Source organism: Gopherus flavomarginatus, chromosome 1, assembly GCF_025201925.1.
Source record: "Gopherus flavomarginatus isolate rGopFla2 chromosome 1, rGopFla2.mat.asm, whole genome shotgun sequence".
NCBI lineage: Eukaryota > Metazoa > Chordata > Testudines > Testudinidae > Gopherus > Gopherus flavomarginatus.
The window spans coordinates 77,773,012-77,794,862 of record NC_066617.1 but is presented as its reverse complement, the minus strand read 5'-3'; the positions used below and the strand labels follow the sequence as shown (position 1 = coordinate 77,794,862).

The following is a 21,851-nucleotide window of genomic DNA, read 5'->3' as shown; positions in this document are numbered from 1 at the left end:
TAGTCTCTTCTAATGACCTGCTCAAGGTTTTACTGAAGGAAGGAAGAGTTGTTTTCCTTTTAACACTGCCCTTGTTATTGTAAGTCCTGCCATCATGTTGCACTGCTGCTGTGATACATGGTCTACCACCTGCCTAGCACATTGGGCCAGTTAGAGCAACAGCAGTGAACTCAGAAGAAGCAGAAAGGGTAGAAGCACATGAGCCCCATGTTGCCATTTCTATTTTATTGTGACTCTTGCAATATTTGATGTTTTTCTTGAAGCCCTGAACATTGATTACCCAGGAATCTCAGCTTTCATTTGTTAGGTTTATAAACAGTATAACACCTTACTATTTTGTCTAAGACTTAAAGGAACGTCTGACCTTTTAACAAAGCTACTTTCCCTAAAGTTTTACATTAACACACTATCAATATTTTCAATATCAAAGAATTTGCTCATTCTCAAACAAGAAAATCACCATTTTCTCAAACTACATTTTTATTTCTTATGTCCTAGATTCCTCCGTGCAAATGAAAATGTATGTTTTGGACATTCTGTCTTTTATTCCTATCCTGTTTGTGTGTCTTGCAATTTCTATAAAACGTCTAGATTAGTGTTATTCCAGGTACCATCAAACATCTGTATAATTATCAACCAACAAGTAAAAATGAGAACTGCCTTACTGAGGTAATGTCTATGAGGTAGAATGTTGGTCCAGTAATAATGTCAGGTTCATGCCAACTGATGTTAATACTGTGAGGAGATGTAACTACTACAGTTACATTTTCTGGAGGACCATCTGGAGCTATGGAAAAAATGATACATATGTGAATCAAAGCTGAATTAGATCACAACAAATAACACAGTATCTTGAGTTATCATAAAATAAGATTCACTATTTGAAAATGAAATATTTGTAACTGTATTATTATATTTGCCAAGCTGTTTAAAGAATTACAGACATTGTTTGTTCTGATTTATAAAGCTTTCCATGGGATTTAGACACATCTTTTATTAAAATTCCATATCCTTAATGGAAGATGTGTCTAAATCTCCTAAACAGTTTTGTAAATCTACACCATAGTCTCTATTGATTAATAGGACTTCTTTTACATCTTCCACATGGGAGATGGACTATGTTTGATGCACCAGAATAAAGAACAACAACAAAAACACTATCACAAGTTTAGACACATGTCAACAGGAGTGGAAAATTCTTAACTTTGTATAGACTACTGTTTTATAAAAGGAATGTTTGGTTTCCAGTTTATTTTTATCATTCTTTCTTTCTTAACATATTATGAAATACAGATAAGTAAAGAGGGGAAAGGAGCTGTAGGACTTCCAGATGGTCACTATTAAAAATATTCATTTTTAATAGTTTCCACATCATGCAGTGGTATGAGTTAACCTTGTTACCTATTATTCTAAAGTAGAGGAAAATTCAGCACTCTTCCTATAACACAGCAATTCTTGGTACTGTGCATATTGACTTTTTAAACAGTGAAGATGGTAAGAATGGGAAAAATAGGATTTGTGAGTGCAAGAGACACCTAGACTCCATATAATTTGAGAACTTGGCTACATGGCACCATTTTGTGCCTGCTACAAAAAGAACAGCAAAACTGCAATCTATACAAATCTCAATAAACAGGAAAATAGTAAAGAAGCACTCTCTATCTTTGATTTCTGCATAAAATTGCTTTAATATATTTTTCTCCTTCATGAATCTTTAGACCACTACCTACTATCCAGTGGATTACTGCTAGGAAATAAGAAAGTTTGGATGGTAATCAGGTTTGTTTGTTAATGGGAGGCTGTAGATTGTCTGATCACTTGAGTGGAGTGGGAGGTTTAGACTATGTAGTCAGAGGAGGATGAGGACAGGAGAGAGAGAATTTAAAGCCAATGTACTCATCTGCAGTAGCTCAGCTATATCTACTAAAGATGTATATTTTTAACTGAGATATAACTCATTTTTATTTTAGTTCACTCCATAGTTTTTCCTCAAAGTTTCCTTTGGTGCAAAAAATGCTTGCAATACCCATTGCTGCATTACTAAAAGAGGATTATGCCTTTATCTATTTTGGTGCATAGTGAAGTCTCTGAAAGAACTGTAAAATGCCATATAAACAGTCAGTTAACAGAACCCTAGAACTGTGAACTTATGAAGATGATTTTCCATTATTTACAGTACTAGCAAGAAATGGAGCATATTTTATCTTTTAAAATTAGCCAAGGAAGCAGTTTAGATTTACTAGTTAGATAAAGGAAGGATTGTAGGTAATAAAATTCACTTTTAGCACAATTTATATGTAATCCACATATTTTCACTTAAAGTCCAAATGTAATTTACCACATTATCCAGCATAATTTAGAGATATAGAATCCCCTATTTGATGACAAAATTTTTAATTTGTTAAATGTTTAGATTTCTATCAGGAAACTTTTTATGGTTAAGGTATTTACATAAAATGCATCTAAACATCATTACCCATTTAATTTTCACAGTAATCAGAAAATGATCAATTGACACTTACTTAAGAGTAATAAAAAATTAAGTGTAGCTACAGACAATAATTTGTAAAATGAAAAAGGAGACTGGATGCTGGAAATGTGCAGTTCAAAAACACTTGGTGTTTTACAATAAACATTTTTAAAAAACCTGGTTGTCTCAGCGGTAACTGTCATGTTTTGATTTAAGATTTTTTGCGAAATGAGTCTAGGCAGTAATGGGTAAGATATCACTATACCCTTTCTCTTATAAATCACAGCAATTTACTCAGTAGAAATGACCTAGTCTTATTCTCTCATTCCCCTATAATCCAATCACTTCCTCTCATAAGCAGTTTTCGCCTGGTTTTCACAATAATGCATTTTCTGTAACTAACAACCATCATTTCCTGATTATCATGCTTCTATCCTGGCACAGGAATGCGGGTCTTATGGAGGTCAGGGTCATCTTTCCCATCCATCTGTGTCCTGATGCTGTGGCAGCAGTTAAGTATGTTTGCTAGAAGGTAAGTCTGGATAGCCCATCATTTAGCATAATTTTCAAAAACAAGACTGACTACCCTAACCTTCTCATGGAAGTTCATGCTTGCCAGTTTCTATAAGAACTTTTTCATTTTTATCTTTTAAGAAAAAAAAATCTCATGTCCAGTTATATCATGTTACATTGATCTAGATTTCCTCCAAATATTTGGATATTTAGGCATTAGATAGATATAGGGCCCAATCTTTTCCCCATAAAGAGAATGAATGGGACAAAGAATCCCCTGCTCCTTCAAGGCAAAAGTTGTCTGCAGAGGGGGTATACAAGCATGGCAGTATCACTTCCCTCCCTTTGACCCAGAAAAGCAAGAACTCCAGACACTAGAGACTGAGAGGGAAGGTGCTGGGACATAGTCAAGGCTCAATTTCCATAGTGGTGATTTCCCTGTATAACAGAATGCTGACCCTGTCAGTATTAAGTTACACCAATTCCCATTGCACACATTTCAAATACCTTGGGTCAGGTACAGGTAGAACAGAATGAACTATCCTGCCATAACAGACGTATGGTTTGGGGGGCACTTCATAGGTTCTGGCCCTCTACACATATGCCCCAAGCTTTCAGGGATGCCCCAAGAACTGCACCACATCTCAGGACATCCGTGCACACAGAGGCCCTTCACCTTGCAAAAATTACCAATTCCCAAGTTCCCTAACTACACCACAATGCAGAATTAATTCTGTGGCCTCAGTACCATCCATTTCCCACCTAACTTTGGCTCTCCAAAATTATTTTATCAGAGAAAAGATTATATGGATTATAAAATGTAATATTTTGCTTGTTATGAATGCAAAAGTGAAGATCAGAATGAGTGCAGGTGCAAGATAACTAAGTTTCTCTGCTATGGAAAATGTTCCCTTCTCTTCCCCTTATTGTGCCACAACACTGATCTAATGTACTGGTGTTTGTACAAACTTAGATCATGTTGAAAATATTTCATCTTGCAAAACAGAGTTGGCTCTTTGCGCAATCCATCAGTAAGCAATAACAGTGCCATCAAACTATTTTATGAGACAGTGAGACCATTCCTATGAGGATAATCTACAAAACAGAAGGCTGAATAGTTGATCTGGATGTGAGAGCTGGATTAATCCTGAGTAATGCACTATGATGTACTCCAATATACCACATTACTGCGATTATGGCTACAAATGTGTACACAGGTCCAAGAATTTAAATAGGAATTCCTGCAATTTTAAAGGCAAATAGATTTAGATACATGTTAACTTTGGAGTAAAAGGTACTGTAATGATGGTAGTGAGATCCTCCATTTAATTACCCACAGTATATTCAGATTATTAAACATTTGTCTATTAGCTACTGCTACACTAGGACATATGTTCACAAGATCCACATTTTACTAAAACAATCGATAGATATAAAGAAATTAAATTAAGAATTTAGAATGCATTTTATGTAAATTCCTTTATCAATATTGCATCTCTATAAACTTCGAGAACTATTAAGTCCAGAGCATGTGTGTACATATTGTAAACAGTGCTTGAGTCTGAGAATAATGGTTACCTTTTTTTGTCTGAGCCTGAGAGAAATGAAAATTACTGCAAATCAAATAATGCCCAAAGAAAGATCCTTTGAGTGTTATTTCACAACCAAGGTTACAATACATTCCTGAAGGACGCACTTAGCAGAGCTATTGCTTGAAAACCAGAAACACTGGGTTAAATTCTGCCCTCAGGTGAGCCCATGCAACTCTAACTGATTTCTACGTGAAAAATCTTCAGCTATTTTACATAGCAGCGAGAAGCCCTTATGCCCCAAAAAGCTGTTTAACCTGGCTGTGCATCAGCAGAATCACCCAGAGGATACTTGATTCAGTCCAATAGAGAAAGAGGAGGATATCCACAACTATTCTGGGGAGAGTTTCCCTGTGCAGTCTTATGGTGTAGCCTGAACCCATCTCTTGCTGCTGGTACACAGGGACTACTATTAGCATTATTATATACCTAGCACTGCAGTAACCCTGGCAAAAGAGAGAAAGTGGAAATGGGGAAAGGTTCCTCAAACATTTTTTAAATACAAAAAATGCTCAACTGGCAAGAACTGTAAGAGTTGATTAAGGTAGCAGGAGTCAGATCTCTTCCACAGATCCATGATTGCAAAGGAGGAATCTTAGGTCTGATGGGACATGTCTCAACTTCCAGCTGGATAACCAACTTTGACATGGCCTGTACATTTTCTCCTCAGATCATTACCATTAAGCCAGGGAAAAATCCAACCCTGCTAGGATGGCAGAAAAACACTGCTCTTGCTCAGTAACTTCATTGTCCATGTAATCATAGTCCTATATGGCAGTCAGGCTGGATGGGGCCACAGACCCCGTCCTGGCAGTAGGGTAGGGAAGTTACCTAAATGTGGCTTGACCAGCTCAGCAGAGGTTCCTCTCCCCATCAGTATGTGGCTTCCATAACTGCAGAGCTGGCCAACCACCTCACAGCTTTGTACTGAGAAGGGCTAGTGGAAATTTAACACATTTCTGAAAATTTTCAGGTAGGTCTGTTCAGGGGCAGCTCCAGGCACCAGCACAGCAAGCGTGTGCCTGGGGCGGCAAGCTGCGGGGGGCAGCAGACAGGATGCTTTCGGCGGCACACCTGCGGGAGGGAGGTCCGCTGGTCCTGCGATTTTGGCGGCAATCTGGAGGCAGGGCCGCCGATGGGGCAGCACCGGTCGACCTCCTGCAGGCATGATGCCGAATCCGCGTGACCAGGGAACCACCCGCAGGCTGACAGCTGCCTGCCTGCCAGGCTTGGAGTGGCAAAAAACATAGATCCACTCCTGGGTTTGTTGCTGGATTTTAACGAGCTATAGAATTTCCAAATTTTGACTGACTGATTTTGGTGGATTTTTTTCCCTTTGTTTTTCTATTAGCTCTAGTGTCAAGGAAGCTACTGGGCCCAGGATGTAGTCCAATAGCAGTTTTGTGTTTTATTACACTGTTCCACTTTTTGGTTTAAATGAGAATATTAATTATTTGAATGTGCTACACTGACTACATTGTTCTTTTGAAAGTACAAGCATCCAGTTTTTCCAGACAATAGTTTATAAATGGCTATAGCTTTTATTCCATGTATAAGGCATGGCAACATAGTTTACTATTGGCAGAGGTGGAAAAGAATAATGTCAGGTCATCTGTACAGATAAAATAAAAAGACATTCATTATCCCTACACAGAATATTCTGTTTATACCCCATTCTATTTGTAGGCTAACTAGTGTGCCAAGTTAGTTACACAACATCCATTATCCATTATTACAGCTGAATGGGGGTAAGTTACATCAGCATTTGGCCCTATATTTCTATCGTGTATATATTTTTTTAAACTTATGCTTCATAATCAGGTTTTTTGATAGTAACTTGCTTCACAGGTTGCAAAAGCCTGTCTGAAAATTCCACAGATAACTACATTTGTTCAGCACTGTGCCAGCTCTCAGTGAATATTCTACTTGTTTAATTGGGTTGTAAGTGTGAAATAACTGCCAATAGTTTCCAAAAACTTGTACAATTAAATCTCATATTGAATTCATTACTGTATCTCATGTTCTGGAAAAATACTACATTTTACTATTTACTCCAGGTATCATCCATATAGATTTATACATTTAAAATTATGAAAGGCAAATATTCTATGTGTGGAAATCTGACATAACTTTTTAGAAGAAAAATGTAGGCTACATATTAAGAAATATGTCTCATTTGTTAGATGTATTTGGGTATGGAACAGAGAAGTGTCGGAAACCCCATTGTTTAGCACTTTTACAACTAGACTAGATAATAGAAGGAAAATCTACTGCTGGGGACAGTACAAGGAAAACCCGCTATAACGAGCCCTGCAATAACGCGAATTCGGATATAAGGCGATCATAAGGTGGCACCGGCTGCCTCAAGCAAAAAAAAAAAAAAAAAAAAAGTGGCTGGAGCACCACAGAAGTGCAAAAAGAAAAGAAAAGAACCACCAGAGCGCCGCCGAAGTGCAAAAAAAAAAAAAAATAATAATAGCGGTAGGAGAGCTGCGGAAGCGCAAAAAAGAAAAAAGAAAAAAAAGAGGCTGGAGCACCGCCGAAGAAAAAAAAACCAAAAACAAAAAATAGAATGTGCCTTCCCCACTGCCTCTTCCTCCCAAACACCACTTCTTATGGTGAGAAGAGCCGTTCTCCTCCCCAGGCGCTCCTCGCTCTTCCTCTGCCTCTTGCACATCTCCCCTACTCTCCCCAAGTGTTTCCTTCTCTTGCTGCATGGCTTAGAGCCCCCGCTGCTGGAGCTGCACTCTTTCAGTTACTGTTACGGGCAGTTTGCAAACAAAAGTCATTTTCTGCCCAAGAGAAATTGACCAGCTTGAAACGGTAAACCTTGCTATACCACGACCCCGCCTTTATCGCAATCCAATTTTTTGGACCCCAATCATCGTGTTATAGTGGGGTTTCAGTGTATTTGTAGTGACATGAAAATTGACTGAAGAGTCCAATAGATCTTTTCTTCCATCTGTAACTTCCATGATAACCACACTACCTGGAACTGTTTAGCAAGTTAACCCTTTCTTAAATCATTGCACGCTGCTATTGAGGAAATCTAAAAGATACTTTCTCTAGTGCTTTTATTTTAAATCCTCTTCCCCACCCCTCAATTTGAAACTAAAAGAGTCTTAAACTCCGCAGCTGTTTTAGGAAACTGGAACTTGCATTTCTCAGCAGGCAGACAGCAGCTGAGATCTATAAGTGAGGAATCTTTTTCAGAGGAGTTAGCTACCAGCAACTTTTCCTATGCAGTTTCTGCAGAAACATAGGTTCTAGGTTTGTTTTTTAAAAACCTTTAACCTCTTTATCTTGGACTATATCATGCCATCAATTTATAGGTAGAATTTCCCATTAAAATCAATGGTGAGTTCTACTTAAAAATCAATGCAAATTATGGTTCTCTATTTTTGCTGATCTGGTTTCTGTGGAAACAGGAGAAGGTATGGGAAACAGAAGCCAACAGCTGAAAAATTATAAATATAATATGCCACTGTCATTGCTTTGCCATGTGTGTGTGTGTATGTGTGTGTGTGTGTGTGTGTATAAACACTTACATATATACTATACATTGCACACAGGCTCTGATATTGCAAACTTGTTTAACTTGTATACTTGCTTAACTTTACAAATGCAAAGTAGAGGAAGGATGGTGGTTCGGGTGCTTGTCTGAGATGTAGGAGACTTTGGTTTATTTCTCTTCTCCTCTACAGATTTCCTGTGAAACCTCAAGCAAGTCACTTAGTTTCTCTGTGCCTCAGTTCCCCATCTATAAAGTGGGGATGATGGGATTTCCTTACATCACAGCTGTGTAAATTCACTGGTGTATGTGAGGGTGAAGAGGTATTACCTAATGCTATAAAAATATGACTAGAATAGATACAGAGGTGATTGAGCAATTCACTTTCCATGGCCAGTTAAGTACTTGGCACCTCTGCTAAGATTTCTAATTCTGGTATGCTTTGTGATGTAAATCGACCATTAAAAACAGTACTGAAATCAACTCATTTCACATAGACCAAAAAACAGCTATAAAAAATTATACTACTGACCTGAGATGGACCTAAATCAGTGATCCAGATGTGAAAGGCTATATATCCCAATAACAGTCTTCTAAAACATTCATACCTTGCTCCACCAAAAATACCTGTCTTTTTTATTAATAATGTTGTTTTATAAGCTTAGCTGTCTGCACAAACTAGTTGTATCCTAAAATCTGCCAGTGTATCTTGTACAGCAGCACTGAAGATCTCTTACATGAAATTTAAAGCATATGATATTGACAAGAAATCTAGCTCCTTTAGCTGGTGGTTGTTCTTTATGCTCCCCTAATAAAGAAAGTGCCATTAGACTGGTGAAACACATTAGACTAGTGAAACAAGTAAAGTTTTAAACTAGTGATGGTTTTAAAGCATGTGTGTTTTAATTGACCCCACACCACTTACCTAGAAATGGAAATGGAAACTGCCAAAGTCAGAAATCTGACTTGTGTATTTCAGCAGAAGACGCCGGCTGAGAAATTAAATTGCCATTTTGTAAATAGTAAGATAGCATCTAGCATTGTACAGGCTCTTCCATTCTGAATTACTTGAACTATGAACATGGGTGGCAAGTTTGTAGAAATTTTGGCTGTGCCCAGAACCCACCCCCTCAAACTCTGCCCCCACCTTCCTAAAGCTCTGGGGGTGGGGGTTGGGGGAGGAGGTCTGGGGTGCAGGTCCTGGGCTGGGGATTAGGGTACAGGAGGGGTGCAGGCTTTGGGATCGAGTTTGGGTGCTGGGTGCAGGTTCCGGGCTGGGGCAGGGGGTGGGTGTGCAGCAGGGGGTGGGGGTGCAGGCTTTGGGACGGAGTTTGGGTGCAGGCTCTGGGCTGGGGGTGGGGGTGTAGGAAGGGAGGAGGGATGCAGGCTCTGGGAGGGAGTTTGGGGGTGGGAAGGGGTGTATGGGAAAGGGGAGGTGGTGCACACTCTGGGAGGGGGTGCATGCTCTGAGAGGGAGTTTGGGGACAGGGAGTGCAGGGGTGAGGGCTGTGGGGCTGAGGATGAGGGATTCATGATGCAAGACGGGGCTCAGGGCTAGGGCAGAGGGTTGGGGTGTGGGGTGAGGGCTGTGGAGCTGAGGATGGGGAGTTCATGATGTGAGGGGCCTCAGGACTGGGGCAGAGGATTAGGGTGCAGGGGGATGAGGGTTGGGGCTGAGGATGGGTTCATGCTGCGGGGGGGGGGGCTCAGGGCTGGGACAGAGGATCAGGGTGCAGGGGAATGAGGGTTGGGGCTGAGGATGAGGGATTCATGATGTGGAGGGGCTCAGGGCTGAGGCAGAGAGTTGAGGTGTGGGATGAGGTCTGTGGATAAGGGATTCATGATGTGAGGGGGCTCAGGGCTGAGGCAGAGGATTAGGGTGTGGGGGGCTGAGGGGTTTGGGGTGGTGGAGAGGCTCAGGGCTAGGGCCGAAGGGCAGGGTAAGGGCAGCCTGCCTTGCCAGTAGGGGATGGCAGGCACTAGGATCCTGGGGCAGCAGACAGCAGTTCTGCTCCGGCACCAGAAGCAGGCAGGGATGCAGCTAGGTGGGGAGACCCACGGTGGGGGGACACACGGGAGGGGCGGGAGTTGGCAGGCGGAGGCCAGGACCCGCTCCAGGCAGGGACGCGGCGGGGCCGGGGCCCAATCCAGGCAGGGCCGGGGGAGAGACCCAGCTCCGAATATTGCTGGAGCAGGGCCCCCGGCCCTGAATATTCCTGGTGCTCGAGCACCGCAAACATATATAACCTACAGCCTATGAGTATAAATAAATACTATTTTAAAATAGTAAGGGAAATATATTAAAGCTGTAAAGTTACAACAAATTCCTCTTTGCTTCACCATTGCTATAGCTTTATGAAGAAACATCATAACCTCTGACTACAATGTTTGCATATCTAGCTGGACTCAATTTCAGTATAGAAATTCGAGTCATCCTTACTTACAGCCAGGCAGAGTTTGTGTAGAAATCCAGGGTGAAGTGTTGCCATAACCAGCATTTGTACTAGCAGCAACTTTAAACCTATACCATCTGAATTTTTTTAATTCATGTACTATCTCCTCCATATAGTCATTAACACCAGTTTCATAGGAATATTGATCCTTCTCATATTCAATACATTCATCGTTTTCCCAGTCACTGCAGTGGATGGACCGTAGCTGTGTAGTAATCTTGTAGTTTTGAAAGTAGCCAAGGATAGTATCTGGGGTTCTCCATATCAAAGTCACACTTGTTGACTGAACGTTGGAAAAAGCAACATCCCTGGGAGCACTGGGGACTAGAAATTAAAACACATTTTAAATATATACTTACATATGGCACATGTATTTAGTACAGCTTTTGGGTTAAAGAAAAATACTTCTGACTGTGGCATGCAAGGGCAGCTAGGAGGAGAGGTAACATTGCTTTTGCTATACTCAGGATCATGCCTCGTCTTGGGGAGAGAATATTAAGCAAAGTTATTTTTGCCCTAACTTCAGCATCTTTTCCTGCTGTTGCTAACTGGGATTCCTCTCCTCTCACTCTGAAATCTTGAATTGCCTCCCGCTATCTTGGTAAGGCATGCAATCCTCGGGCAAAATTTCAAGGTTTCATACGCATTATGTTTAACTTTCAGTATATAAGGACATACAGTATATATATGAATACACACACACACAGTAGCTCAGTTTTCCAATATTCAGTGCTGTTCAGTAAACAAGAAATAACAGCAATTAAAAACAATAATTCAGTATCAAGAAAATGCAATGTAAAAAAGAAGCTCCCAACTTTGTGTGTTTCCTTTTATCTATACACACATATATATGTGAACACCCATGTAGATATATAAATGTGCATGTACACAACAGCATACTATATCCATATTAAGCCAACAGTGTACTTTTCAGATCTCAGACTGGATATGTGACATACAGTTTTGTACAGGATCATATACTCACACACCAAGCTAATATTATCTCAAAGATTCTCTGTAAGAAAATATTACCATTCTCCAGTAGCAGAAACTGCCAAGAGAAACCTCCTCAAAAATCCTTCCGTATACCTGCCTTACGTGTTTTGAAATCAGGGAAAAAACATTATTGGTAAAACAAAAATCCATTATTTATCCTAATACTGTTAGTCTTTTAACCATATGACATCCTAATGTTACAAACCTTTGTCTCCTCCATAAATATGAATACTTTGGAATGACTGAGTTGTAAGAATAAAATCTTGACCGAATGGGAGTGGAGTGGCAGCTCAAGAAAACAAAGGAACGAATACCAGCAAAGTGCAGACAGCAATTGTTTGGTTATACTGAAAGGACAGGAGACATTTGACATGGGTTTACTCAGGCCGCACCTTTATTATTAGATGTCTGGGGCTACCCAGGAGATAAAATTGTACAGTGCAGATAACTCCATGTTTATTCTGTAAGTACCCGGGGGTCTTTTACTAGCTCCCCCTCTTTTTCCATCCAGGTCCCTCCAGTAAATCTATTGCTGGGATCTTACCATCCACCCTCCTCCCCCATAAGAGGGTTAATGTGGGCTATACTAATGGGGGGTTGGCTCCCTGCCATACTAATCATAGGAGTCCCCAACTGCCCCCATTTGTTCCTTTAATGAACACCTCTTTTTAAGTCCTTTTCCAAACCATTTATCTGTTCACTGTATATCTTTCCTATTGAGTATCTGCACTGGACATCCACATTACACTTAAATAATGAGTTGTGACATACAGCCTACTGTCTTTCATGTCATGCATGAACAAAGCCCTCCCTGCACCCGCTGTGGGAAAAGCAAAAAAACCCCATCTGCACCCAAGCCAATATGGTGGTAGGGGCAAAATTCCTTCCCAGCCCCCCTAAAAAAGGGGCAGCTAATGTAATGCCCACGGCAGGTCTTGACCAAACCTGGTGTTTTACCACCTAACAGGCAGAGAGGGTGGGTCCTGTCTTAACCTGCTCTGTGTAAAAGGGAAGCTTCAGAAGCAGAGCTGCCACTTTTTAACCCTGCATTCCCAGGGGATGAGTCAGTGACCAGGCTGACCCACTGCGGTAGTTTTCATCTCCTCCCATCCCCCACCATAAAGGACTATTCCCTTCATTTGGCCGGCCAGCCAAGTACCCCCTGCTTAAAGTGTGGTGCGGTCATTCAAGCCAACAAGCATTTAAACAAAAATCATTTTCTGGCCATGGTAATTTTCTTATTTAATCTTTTTACCTGCATAATTTAGTGCTGTACCATTAATTACTATACTCAAAATCCTGGCCCCACTGAAGTCAATGAAAGTTTTTCCACAGACTTCAATGGGGGCAAAATTTCATTCTACTTTAGTAATGTGAGATAGGTAAGAGCCTTCTTTGAAGCAAAGAATCTTCTGAAAGAAACAAAGGCTGGAATCATTATAATACTCCATAGCATCAAAATTAAAGTTCAGATTCTTCCCTCTGTTTCTTAGTGAGAAGCAAAGCAGTTTATAGTATATGAAAAACAAATCAGACTGAGAACTATCTATATGGGTTACAGGTGCAATCCTATTTTTTCCCCATTATGAAAAAAACACAGCAGAAGATAACCAGTGTAGGACATTCATGGGAGTACTGCACACTGCATATTATCAAAGTCTTATTCTGACCTTTTCTTTATTAGTGTTGAAATGAGAGCTGAGGTGGGCTCAATGAGTGCAATAAAAATACTAATTGCTTCCTAAAAATGTTTTTTTAAATGAGTGTACTATATTTGAAGATAAGTTATTAGTATATATTCAAAACACTGTAAAGAATATTGGTCTGGTTTGTTCAATTACTGAAATTATAAAATTAGGAATGGATTCTGGGGGATGGGTAAAATAGCTTGAATAAAATAACTGTCACTAGGTCCCTTTGAAACTGAACCAAAATAAAACCTTTCAGGATTGCAAAATTGCTAACTACAAGTGACCTCTTATATTTACTGAAAACTATATTGGAGTCTGATCCTGCAAGCACTCCATAGAATAAACCTCCATTTAAATCAGGTCCTTTAATCTCAGCAGGACTAGGAATCTCTGATGGATTAAGTGCTGCCAATCAAATTGTATGAGTTCCAAGGTTTCCTGGGGAGTTCAGATCAATGTATTCTGGGGTTCTCTCAGTGGGAGGAGCCCTGTTAACAAGATTTTATTAAAGCAGCCAGCCAAAGCCTAAAGAGTCACTTTCCCATAAAACATCTCAAAAATTAAAAGTCCTGATGGAGGAAAGGTAAACAAAGATCTGCCTGGGACAAAGGAGACAGAAGAAATTAAGGTATAGAAACAGGTTTAATAATAATGGGGCAGATTGGGTGCACAAAGGGGTGGGGGAAATGGTGCAAGGATTCTCCTCCTCTTCCCTCCATGTGGCAGTGGGTGACAATTTCAGTCCCTACATTTCTAAAGAGGAAGGGAGAGGCAAAGAGGAAGCTATGGCCCTGCCCAACCCCCCTACATTCCAGCCAGCAGATCTGACTGGCCTTGCAGAGGAGAGCACACTGCACCCCCTGAAGGGTGCAGGGTGATGCCACAAAAGCATAATTAAGTCCAATAATGTAGCAGTAATAATCAAAAAGACACTTCATGGTTTGAGTGAACTACAAATTAAATATATTTCCAGGAGGATAATTCCCTTGACCTAAAAAAACTAGATTAAAATTGTCTCTTTGATGGAATAAATCCTTTCAGATACCCAGGATGATAGGCACCTTAGATATACACTGTAGTAGATAGATATTTTATACTGTAATACAGTATCTTTCATTTTTATTTCATCTCATTTACAATTTATTAAGGGCCTGTTTCAGTAGAAAATTTGTCTAGTTTCCGCCCTGCAAAATAAAGTGTAAGGCAGCAGAAAACACAGAAAATCATCTTTCTGCCACAATGCCTAAACAGTTGATTAAAAAGGGATTTAAATGTTAGTTAAAAAGTTTAATTCATTTTAATCTCATCAAATACATATAAATGGGCAAATCACATATAAATGTCATTTTCACTCAGAATAAATGAAAAGATGTTGAGTCCTGAGCACATCAAAAAGAGAATGCAGGTACTTGGAGGGCAATTACTAGTGATCAGCAGTGACACTCCATGGTACAGTACCTTCTGCTTTGATGAACTGCACATTCAGCCAGACAACTTCAAGACAACTACACTATTAGGTTACAGATACAAACAGGATTATAGTTACTTTAGCATGAAGAATCAGATTTTCATTCTTCAAGAATGACTAAAATTCCCCAAACTTTTTCTATCCACAGATGGTACTAATTTGAACAAACCATTCCATGCCTCCTAGAGTAATCAGACAGCTTGTTTAAATTTTCTAAACATGATTCAACTATGAAGTGATCAATGTTCACAGTAAAATTATTCAGATAAATTGCATTATTCAGGAATGATCATTTATGATCTGATGCTTTCATCGGATATGTAACAAAGGTCTGCATATATACTCCCATAGACATGTTTCTGTTTTAATACACATCTAAATGTAATTATATTAACCTTCACTGGCCTCCAGAAAGCCACTATATAAATAAATAGCAAGAAAAGAATGTTAGTTATGGTATACATTGGGACATTAACTGTCCAGAGTTGTGTTCTGACTAGCTGGTTAGATCTTTGATACTAATCTCATGTTTAAATCCCCCAATACATCACAAGCCTCATTATAATGTGATCAATCTATTTAAATATTTACCTAATAAAAATATTCTTTCCTGATTATATTTTTTTCATTATAACACAATAAGGAATATGGAGCAGTCTAAAATATGAAGGGATTGTTTTCATACTATTTAGCTTTTGAATTCATAACCATGAAACAGAGGACAGGGGTGCTGGAACAATTTTTTTACTGGGGGGGCTGAGAGCCATTGAACCAAACTGTAAACCCTGTGTATAAGGGAAAACACTTTAAGCCAGGGGGTGTGGCAGCACCCCCACCATCCCTAGTTCCAACAACTATGCCAGAGGAGCTCACTGACTGTGAAGTACTAGTGAACTCAGTATCTGCATTGGTGCAGGGATGAGGAATTTCTAAGTTCATCCTGCAGTGTTTAAAGGTGGCTAAACTTCAAAGCCAAGCACCGAGTCCCTTAAATTCCCTACTCTCACCAGGCTGTAATGCTAATCAGGAGCCCCAAAGCTTGTGGACTGCTTTCAGGTTACGCTTTTATTTAAGAACCTAAGTGGAAGCAAATTTCAGATGCAACAAGCACCCGAATGTGAATCAAACACCCACAGAGTGAGGCAGGCAAAGGCACTGGGCTGATGGAATTGGCATATAAAGCTAGGCTAAAATGAAGAGACAGACAGGTGAGTTTTGCAGCAAGAATTCTATTCATCATGATGGAGAAGCTGACACAAGAGCAGTAAAGGGCAAAAAAAAAAATCCAATCTGCTAGAGAAAGGAAAGAAGATGGGTCTGACTGTAGAGGTTGCTGAAAAGCAATGGCTGCAGCTGCGCAGGACGGGGAAAGAAAAAAAGCAATGTGGTATGACTAGTTCCTAACTAAATTAATGAAAAGAAATCTGCTTTAAGAACAGCTGCCTTTAGCAGGGAGTTTGCATTAAAAGAATAATGGCAACCTATAAATCTGCTGCGTGGTATTAAGAGCATCAAAAGAAATGAAGTGAAGAACCTGGAACCGATAAATACTGGAATATAACAAAAAAGGAAATTAAGAAAATAAATATTTGGAGGACTTTGTATTGATAAAATTATATTTCATGGAGAATTCTTAAGGGCCAAACTGTGATACTCCTGCTTATACTGAGTAGCACTTTACTCTACAGGTAGCTCTACTGACATCACTGGGATTACTCATAGTATAAGGTACCATTCAGCATGAGAAAGGCATCACAATCTGGCCCTAAACAGTGGTATCTTTCTTTTTTTGCACTGGATGGTAATTTGCTGACATAAGAATGTAAAAAATGTTAGCTTTTATTTTTCCCATAATTTTGTCACTGATCTGATATTATGGACAGATTTTTAAGAGTTTAACCCCCATGGCTAGGGTCAGATTTTGAAAAGACCTCAACACATTTGCTGCTAAGTTCTTTTGAAAATCCAGTCCTTGTTTAGCTGCCTAAGTGAGAGCTGAACTCTTAGGAAAGTCCCCAATTGTGGGTTCTGAGCACTTGAAAATTTAGGCCTTCAGGTCTAATAATATTTCCACTGAAGTCAATTGGAATATATCATGGGAGAAGAATCATACCCTTCATTTAATATGCTCACTCAAGAATACAGTATGAAATGTTTGAGAATTACATACAGAGGAGGAAATGGATTTCCTGAACTGTAAAACACACACAGTGGTTTTAGTCCTGTAAAAATGCTGATTGCCCTCAACACTTATTTATTTCAATGGGTATTGAGAATGCTCATCATTTCAAAGGGTTGGGCCATTATAGTAAGCAGCATACATTGGACACTTACTTTTAAACAACTAATGCATGTGACTTGCAAACTTTTTCTAATTTAGCTCTGCACATATTTTGTCCCCATTTTTTACCCAGTTAATCCAGCATTAAGGGTTGTGCGTGTGTGTATGATTTTTTTTTTTTTAAAGATAAAGCTTCTTTATTTGACTTGTGCTATGGAATTCCCTAGTAAGTAGAAACAGTAGAATTCCCTAAAGAGTAATTGGTATTGTAAAATTCCCTACTGGTTTTGATTTATCTGCTTAAAGGAAAAGAATCAATGAAATTTATTTTGACCTTCCATAATACAGAGAAAATCTATAGCTGCAGCAGCAAAGAGTTCACCGTGTTTGTTAGGTCAGGTGAACAAGCAACTTAGAACTCATTAACTTTATTTTGTAGTTAGACACACCTGATAATGGGAGAATCTACAAATTAATACATAATATACTGAGCATATGTAAGTATGGGAACCAAATGAACTTCTGTAACAGAAGGAGCTCTTCAGAAATCATTGTGTCATGACCTCACTCTGCAATTATTTGAATGCATTATATTTTAAGTAAATCATAGAAGCTACCAGATTGGCAGCAGTGAATAAGTCTTTTTTTCATTATGGGACAACCCTGATCTTGTTTAAAGTGGCAGCAAGGGACACAGAAGTCCCTTCATCTCACATGTGGGTTCTCCACACCAGGCTGACATATCACATAATACCTTTTTCATTCTGCTAGTATCTCAGGATGATGCTAAACAGCAGCTCCTAAAGCTAGACATTTTTAATCAATAGATCCAAATAATTTACATGCAAGTGCTTTAAAGGAGCTGGCTGAGGAGCTCATTGGACCATTAACGCTGACTTTCAATACATCTTAGAATACTGGGGAAGTTCCAGGAGATTGGAAGAAAATTAATGATGTGCAAATATTTTAAAAGGGTAAATGGAATGACCTGTGTAATTATAGGCCTGTTAGTTTGACATTGATCCCAGTCAAGATAATGGAGCACCTTATATGGGACCAGATTAAAAAAGAATTAAATGAGGGTAATATAATCAATACCAATCACCATGGGTTTATGGAAACAAGATCCTGTTTAACTAACTTGATTTTTTATGAGATTACAAGTTTGATAAAGGTAATAGTGTTGATGTAATATACTAAGATTCTGTAAAGCATTTGACTTGGTACCGCATGACATTTTGATTAAAAAACTAGAAAGATATCAAATTAACAAAGCACACATAAAATGGGTTAAAATCTGGCTAACTGATAGGTCTCAAAATGTAACTGTAAACAGGATATCATCACTGAATGATATGTTTCTAGTTGGGTCTTGCAGGGATCAATTGCTGGCCTTATCCATTTTGATTAATGATCTGAAATAAAACATAAACTCCTCACTGATAAAGTTTGAAGATGACACAAAAACTGGGAGAATGGTAAATAATGAAGATGACAGGTCACCAATACAGAGCAACCTAGATTGCTTGTAAAATGTGCTCATGCAAACAATACGTGTTTTAATATGGCTAAATGTACATGTATAATCTAGGAACAAAGAACATAGGCCACACTTACAGGATGGGTGACTCTATCCTGGGAAGCAGTGACTGTGAAAAAGACTTGGGGTTGTGATGGATACACAGCTGAATATGACCTCCCAGTGCAACAATGTGGCCAAAAGGGCTAATGTGAACCTGGGATGCATAAAAATGGGAATCTCAAGTAGGAGCAGAAAGGCTATTTTACCTCTGCATTTGGCATTGGTATGACCACTGCTAGAATACTGTGTCCAGTTCTGGTATCCACACTTCAAGAAGGATGTTGATAAATTGGAGACGGTTGAGAGAAGAGCCAAGAGAATGATTAAAGAATTAGAAAACATACCTTATAGTGATAGACTCAAGGATTTCAATCTATTTAGCTTAACAAAAAGAAGGTTAAGGGGTGGTTAAGGCTAAGTCTGCAACTACCTATGTGGGAAACAAATATTTAATAATGGGCTCTTCAATCTAGCAGATAAAGATTTAACATGATCTAATGGCTGAAAGTTAAAGCTAGACAAATTCAGAATGGAAATAAGGCATATATTTTCAACGGTGACAATAACTAACTTACCCAGGGTGCATGGTGGATTCTCCAACACTGAATTTTTAAATAAAAAGTGGATGTTTTTCTTAAAGATATTCTGTAGGAACTATTTTTGGGGAAGTTCTATTGCCCATGTTATACAGGACATCAGATTAGATGATCACAATGGCCCCTTTTGGCCTTTGAAGCTATGAATCTATGAAGAAGAAAGTATAGGATTTCTCAGGGGCAAGGCCTGTCATTTACTATATATGTATGAACAGCACCTAGCACAATGGTATCCTAACCTGGTTGAGGACCCTAGGTGCTATCACAATATAAATATTAAATAATACTAGGAGACAGTAAGGAAAATTACACGGTGCACCATAACACTGAAAATAGAGCCTGGCAAACTAACTTGATATCTTTTCTTCATGCTGAAAATGGTATGTTTAATTTAGTGTGCGTGTAAGTAAAAGTTTCAGAGCAGAAGAAACAGTGAGAATGGATGAGTAAAATATAAAATTTACAAATGAAACATAATAGGAGTTTCTATTTTTAATCGTTCAACATTTTGGAATTAAAAATGGTACTTTAATATGCTTAATTTTTATTAGCAAATGACTATTACATTTGTCCTAGACTCTAGAGTTTGGTAAACGTGAACAGGTTTAAAATAGAGAGAGTCTTTTAGAGAACATTTTGTTACCATTTAAGGTAGTTTTTGTCCTCTGAAAATTCACCCAACCCTAATGAAATCCCATTATAATATGCATCTTTCCTTGGATATAATCTAAGGATAGTTATTCAGTCCTAAAATCTTGCTATAATATCTTTCATATCCTATATAAAATATTTAAACACAAAGTAATGTAACTATCACAAAGTTCATAGATTTTTTTGTGGGTCATAACATACTCTATTCTGGTACAAGTGGTTTACCATGACAGCAAAGCTAGATTAGACACCGAACACTAATCTCCTCATAAATTTAATCTTCATGATCCATGTTTAGTAATACCCAGATATGAACAAGTTTACGTAAAAAAAAATCAAATAGTCTTTGCAAGGAATGTAAAGGTCAAACACTATGCAATGAGACACTGAACCAAATTTGATTTCACTTTATGTCAAAAATAAATGCATTGTCAGTGACTCAGTGCTGGCTATCTATTCTGTAACTAATCTTAGACCACCATAAATAAGAAGCTGACAACAGCTATAAAACTGTTTCCATTCCCTACCATGAATCTTTGATTCTTAGTAGCTACTCATCAGAAAACAATTCATGTGAACACACAGTTAAGAAGATATTGTCCTACTAACAACCAGTTTGTTGTAAATATGACTAAGTGCTAAAATTTAAACCAAATGTTAAACAACACAAGTCTGAGCTACAGTTCTTTTAGAGCAATAATCCATATTTTGTAGTTCTAGGGCCTAGTCCTGCAGCCCTTATTCAGTCAAATCTCCCATTAATAATGCACACGGTATTCCAAAATAAATCAAATTTGGGTTTAAAAAAGAAGTGTCTCCCAGTAAAATTATAGCTAGTGTAGGCCCTGATAGAGTAAAGCAGTTAAGCACATGCTTATATCTATCAGAATTCAACCCAGCATTTAAGATCATGCCTTACTTTAAGTATGTGCTTAAGTAGTATTGACTGCATGAGGACTTGAGCACATGCGTAAAATTAAGAATGTGCTTAAGTGCTTTGCTGAATAAGGGCATGAAGGGGTTGGTAATCAGAGTCCAGTTTAGAAGACTTCCAAGAAAATAACACAAGATGCTATTTCCCGAGGTTGTTCCAAGTGGAAGTTTTTTGAGGGTCTGAGTAGGGTTGAATGGCAAAGGATGGAGAGAGAGAAGTTTAAGTTTACTGTGATGGAATGGAAGTTCCTTTAATTCTCAATTTGATCTACTGAGTTTTTTAATGCATCAGTGTTCTGCACCTAAAATGTTGGACAGGCACTGTTGTAAATATAACTAATAAAATAAACTTTTTTTCCCCAAGAATAAAAATTTGAAAAATGCACTAAAATGGGGGTTGCAAAGCTAAATGAGTTTTCAGTCATGCCCTGTCATTCCAATGAAATAAATACCTAACCCACACATAACATTACATGGTGCTACACTGAAATCTATAAATTAATTGATTTTTCCCCAATAATACAAAAGATGCAGAGAAAACATTATGCCCAAATAAATGAGAAAAATATCTCAAATTATATCAGTCAAAGAATAAAATAATGGACTACATTCCAATATCCTATCATACACAGGGTTACCAGAGAGCAACTGTGAAAAAACAGGCTGGAGGCTGGGGGTAATAGGTAATAAGAAAAAGTCCCCAAAAATGGGATTGTCCCTTTAAAAATGGAACATCTCATCACCCTAATCATACACACTTTTAAAATAAATTCACACTGTTATGATGGGGGAACACCTCTTAAAGGTTATCATCCAATTGAAGTCAATGGGAATATTTCTATTGACTTCAGCGGGAGTTGGATTGAAACTGTAAATTCTCTAAATATATATTTTCCAAGTGAATTAGGTAACCTTATTCACTGTAGATCAGTTAGCTAACAGCTCTTTATTCTGTTTAGCAATAATTTCTAAAGCAATCCCAGTGTATCCAATATTTTAATTGTTCATAAAAATCTGTTAAATAGTTTGAACATACAATTTTCAGTTTTTTGGTGGTTTATGGACTGTTCACTTCAAATATTCAGTATTCATCATTCATAGCATCATTCACAACTAA

General features: G+C 38.5%; 1 protein-coding gene across 1 annotated transcript in view; it reads right to left on the bottom strand.

Moving 5' to 3' along the window:
- The window catches only part of PTPRQ (protein tyrosine phosphatase receptor type Q), a 155,741-nt gene that overhangs the window by 51,737 nt on the left and 82,153 nt on the right, over positions 1–21,851 (bottom strand). The window contains exons 26-27 of the mRNA XM_050935707.1: positions 10,528–10,860; positions 666–787 (exon numbers count right to left, since the gene is read on the bottom strand). Coding sequence (XP_050791664.1) covers positions 666–787; positions 10,528–10,860 — 455 coding nt within the window. The remainder of the gene's footprint in view (positions 1–665; positions 788–10,527; positions 10,861–21,851) is intronic.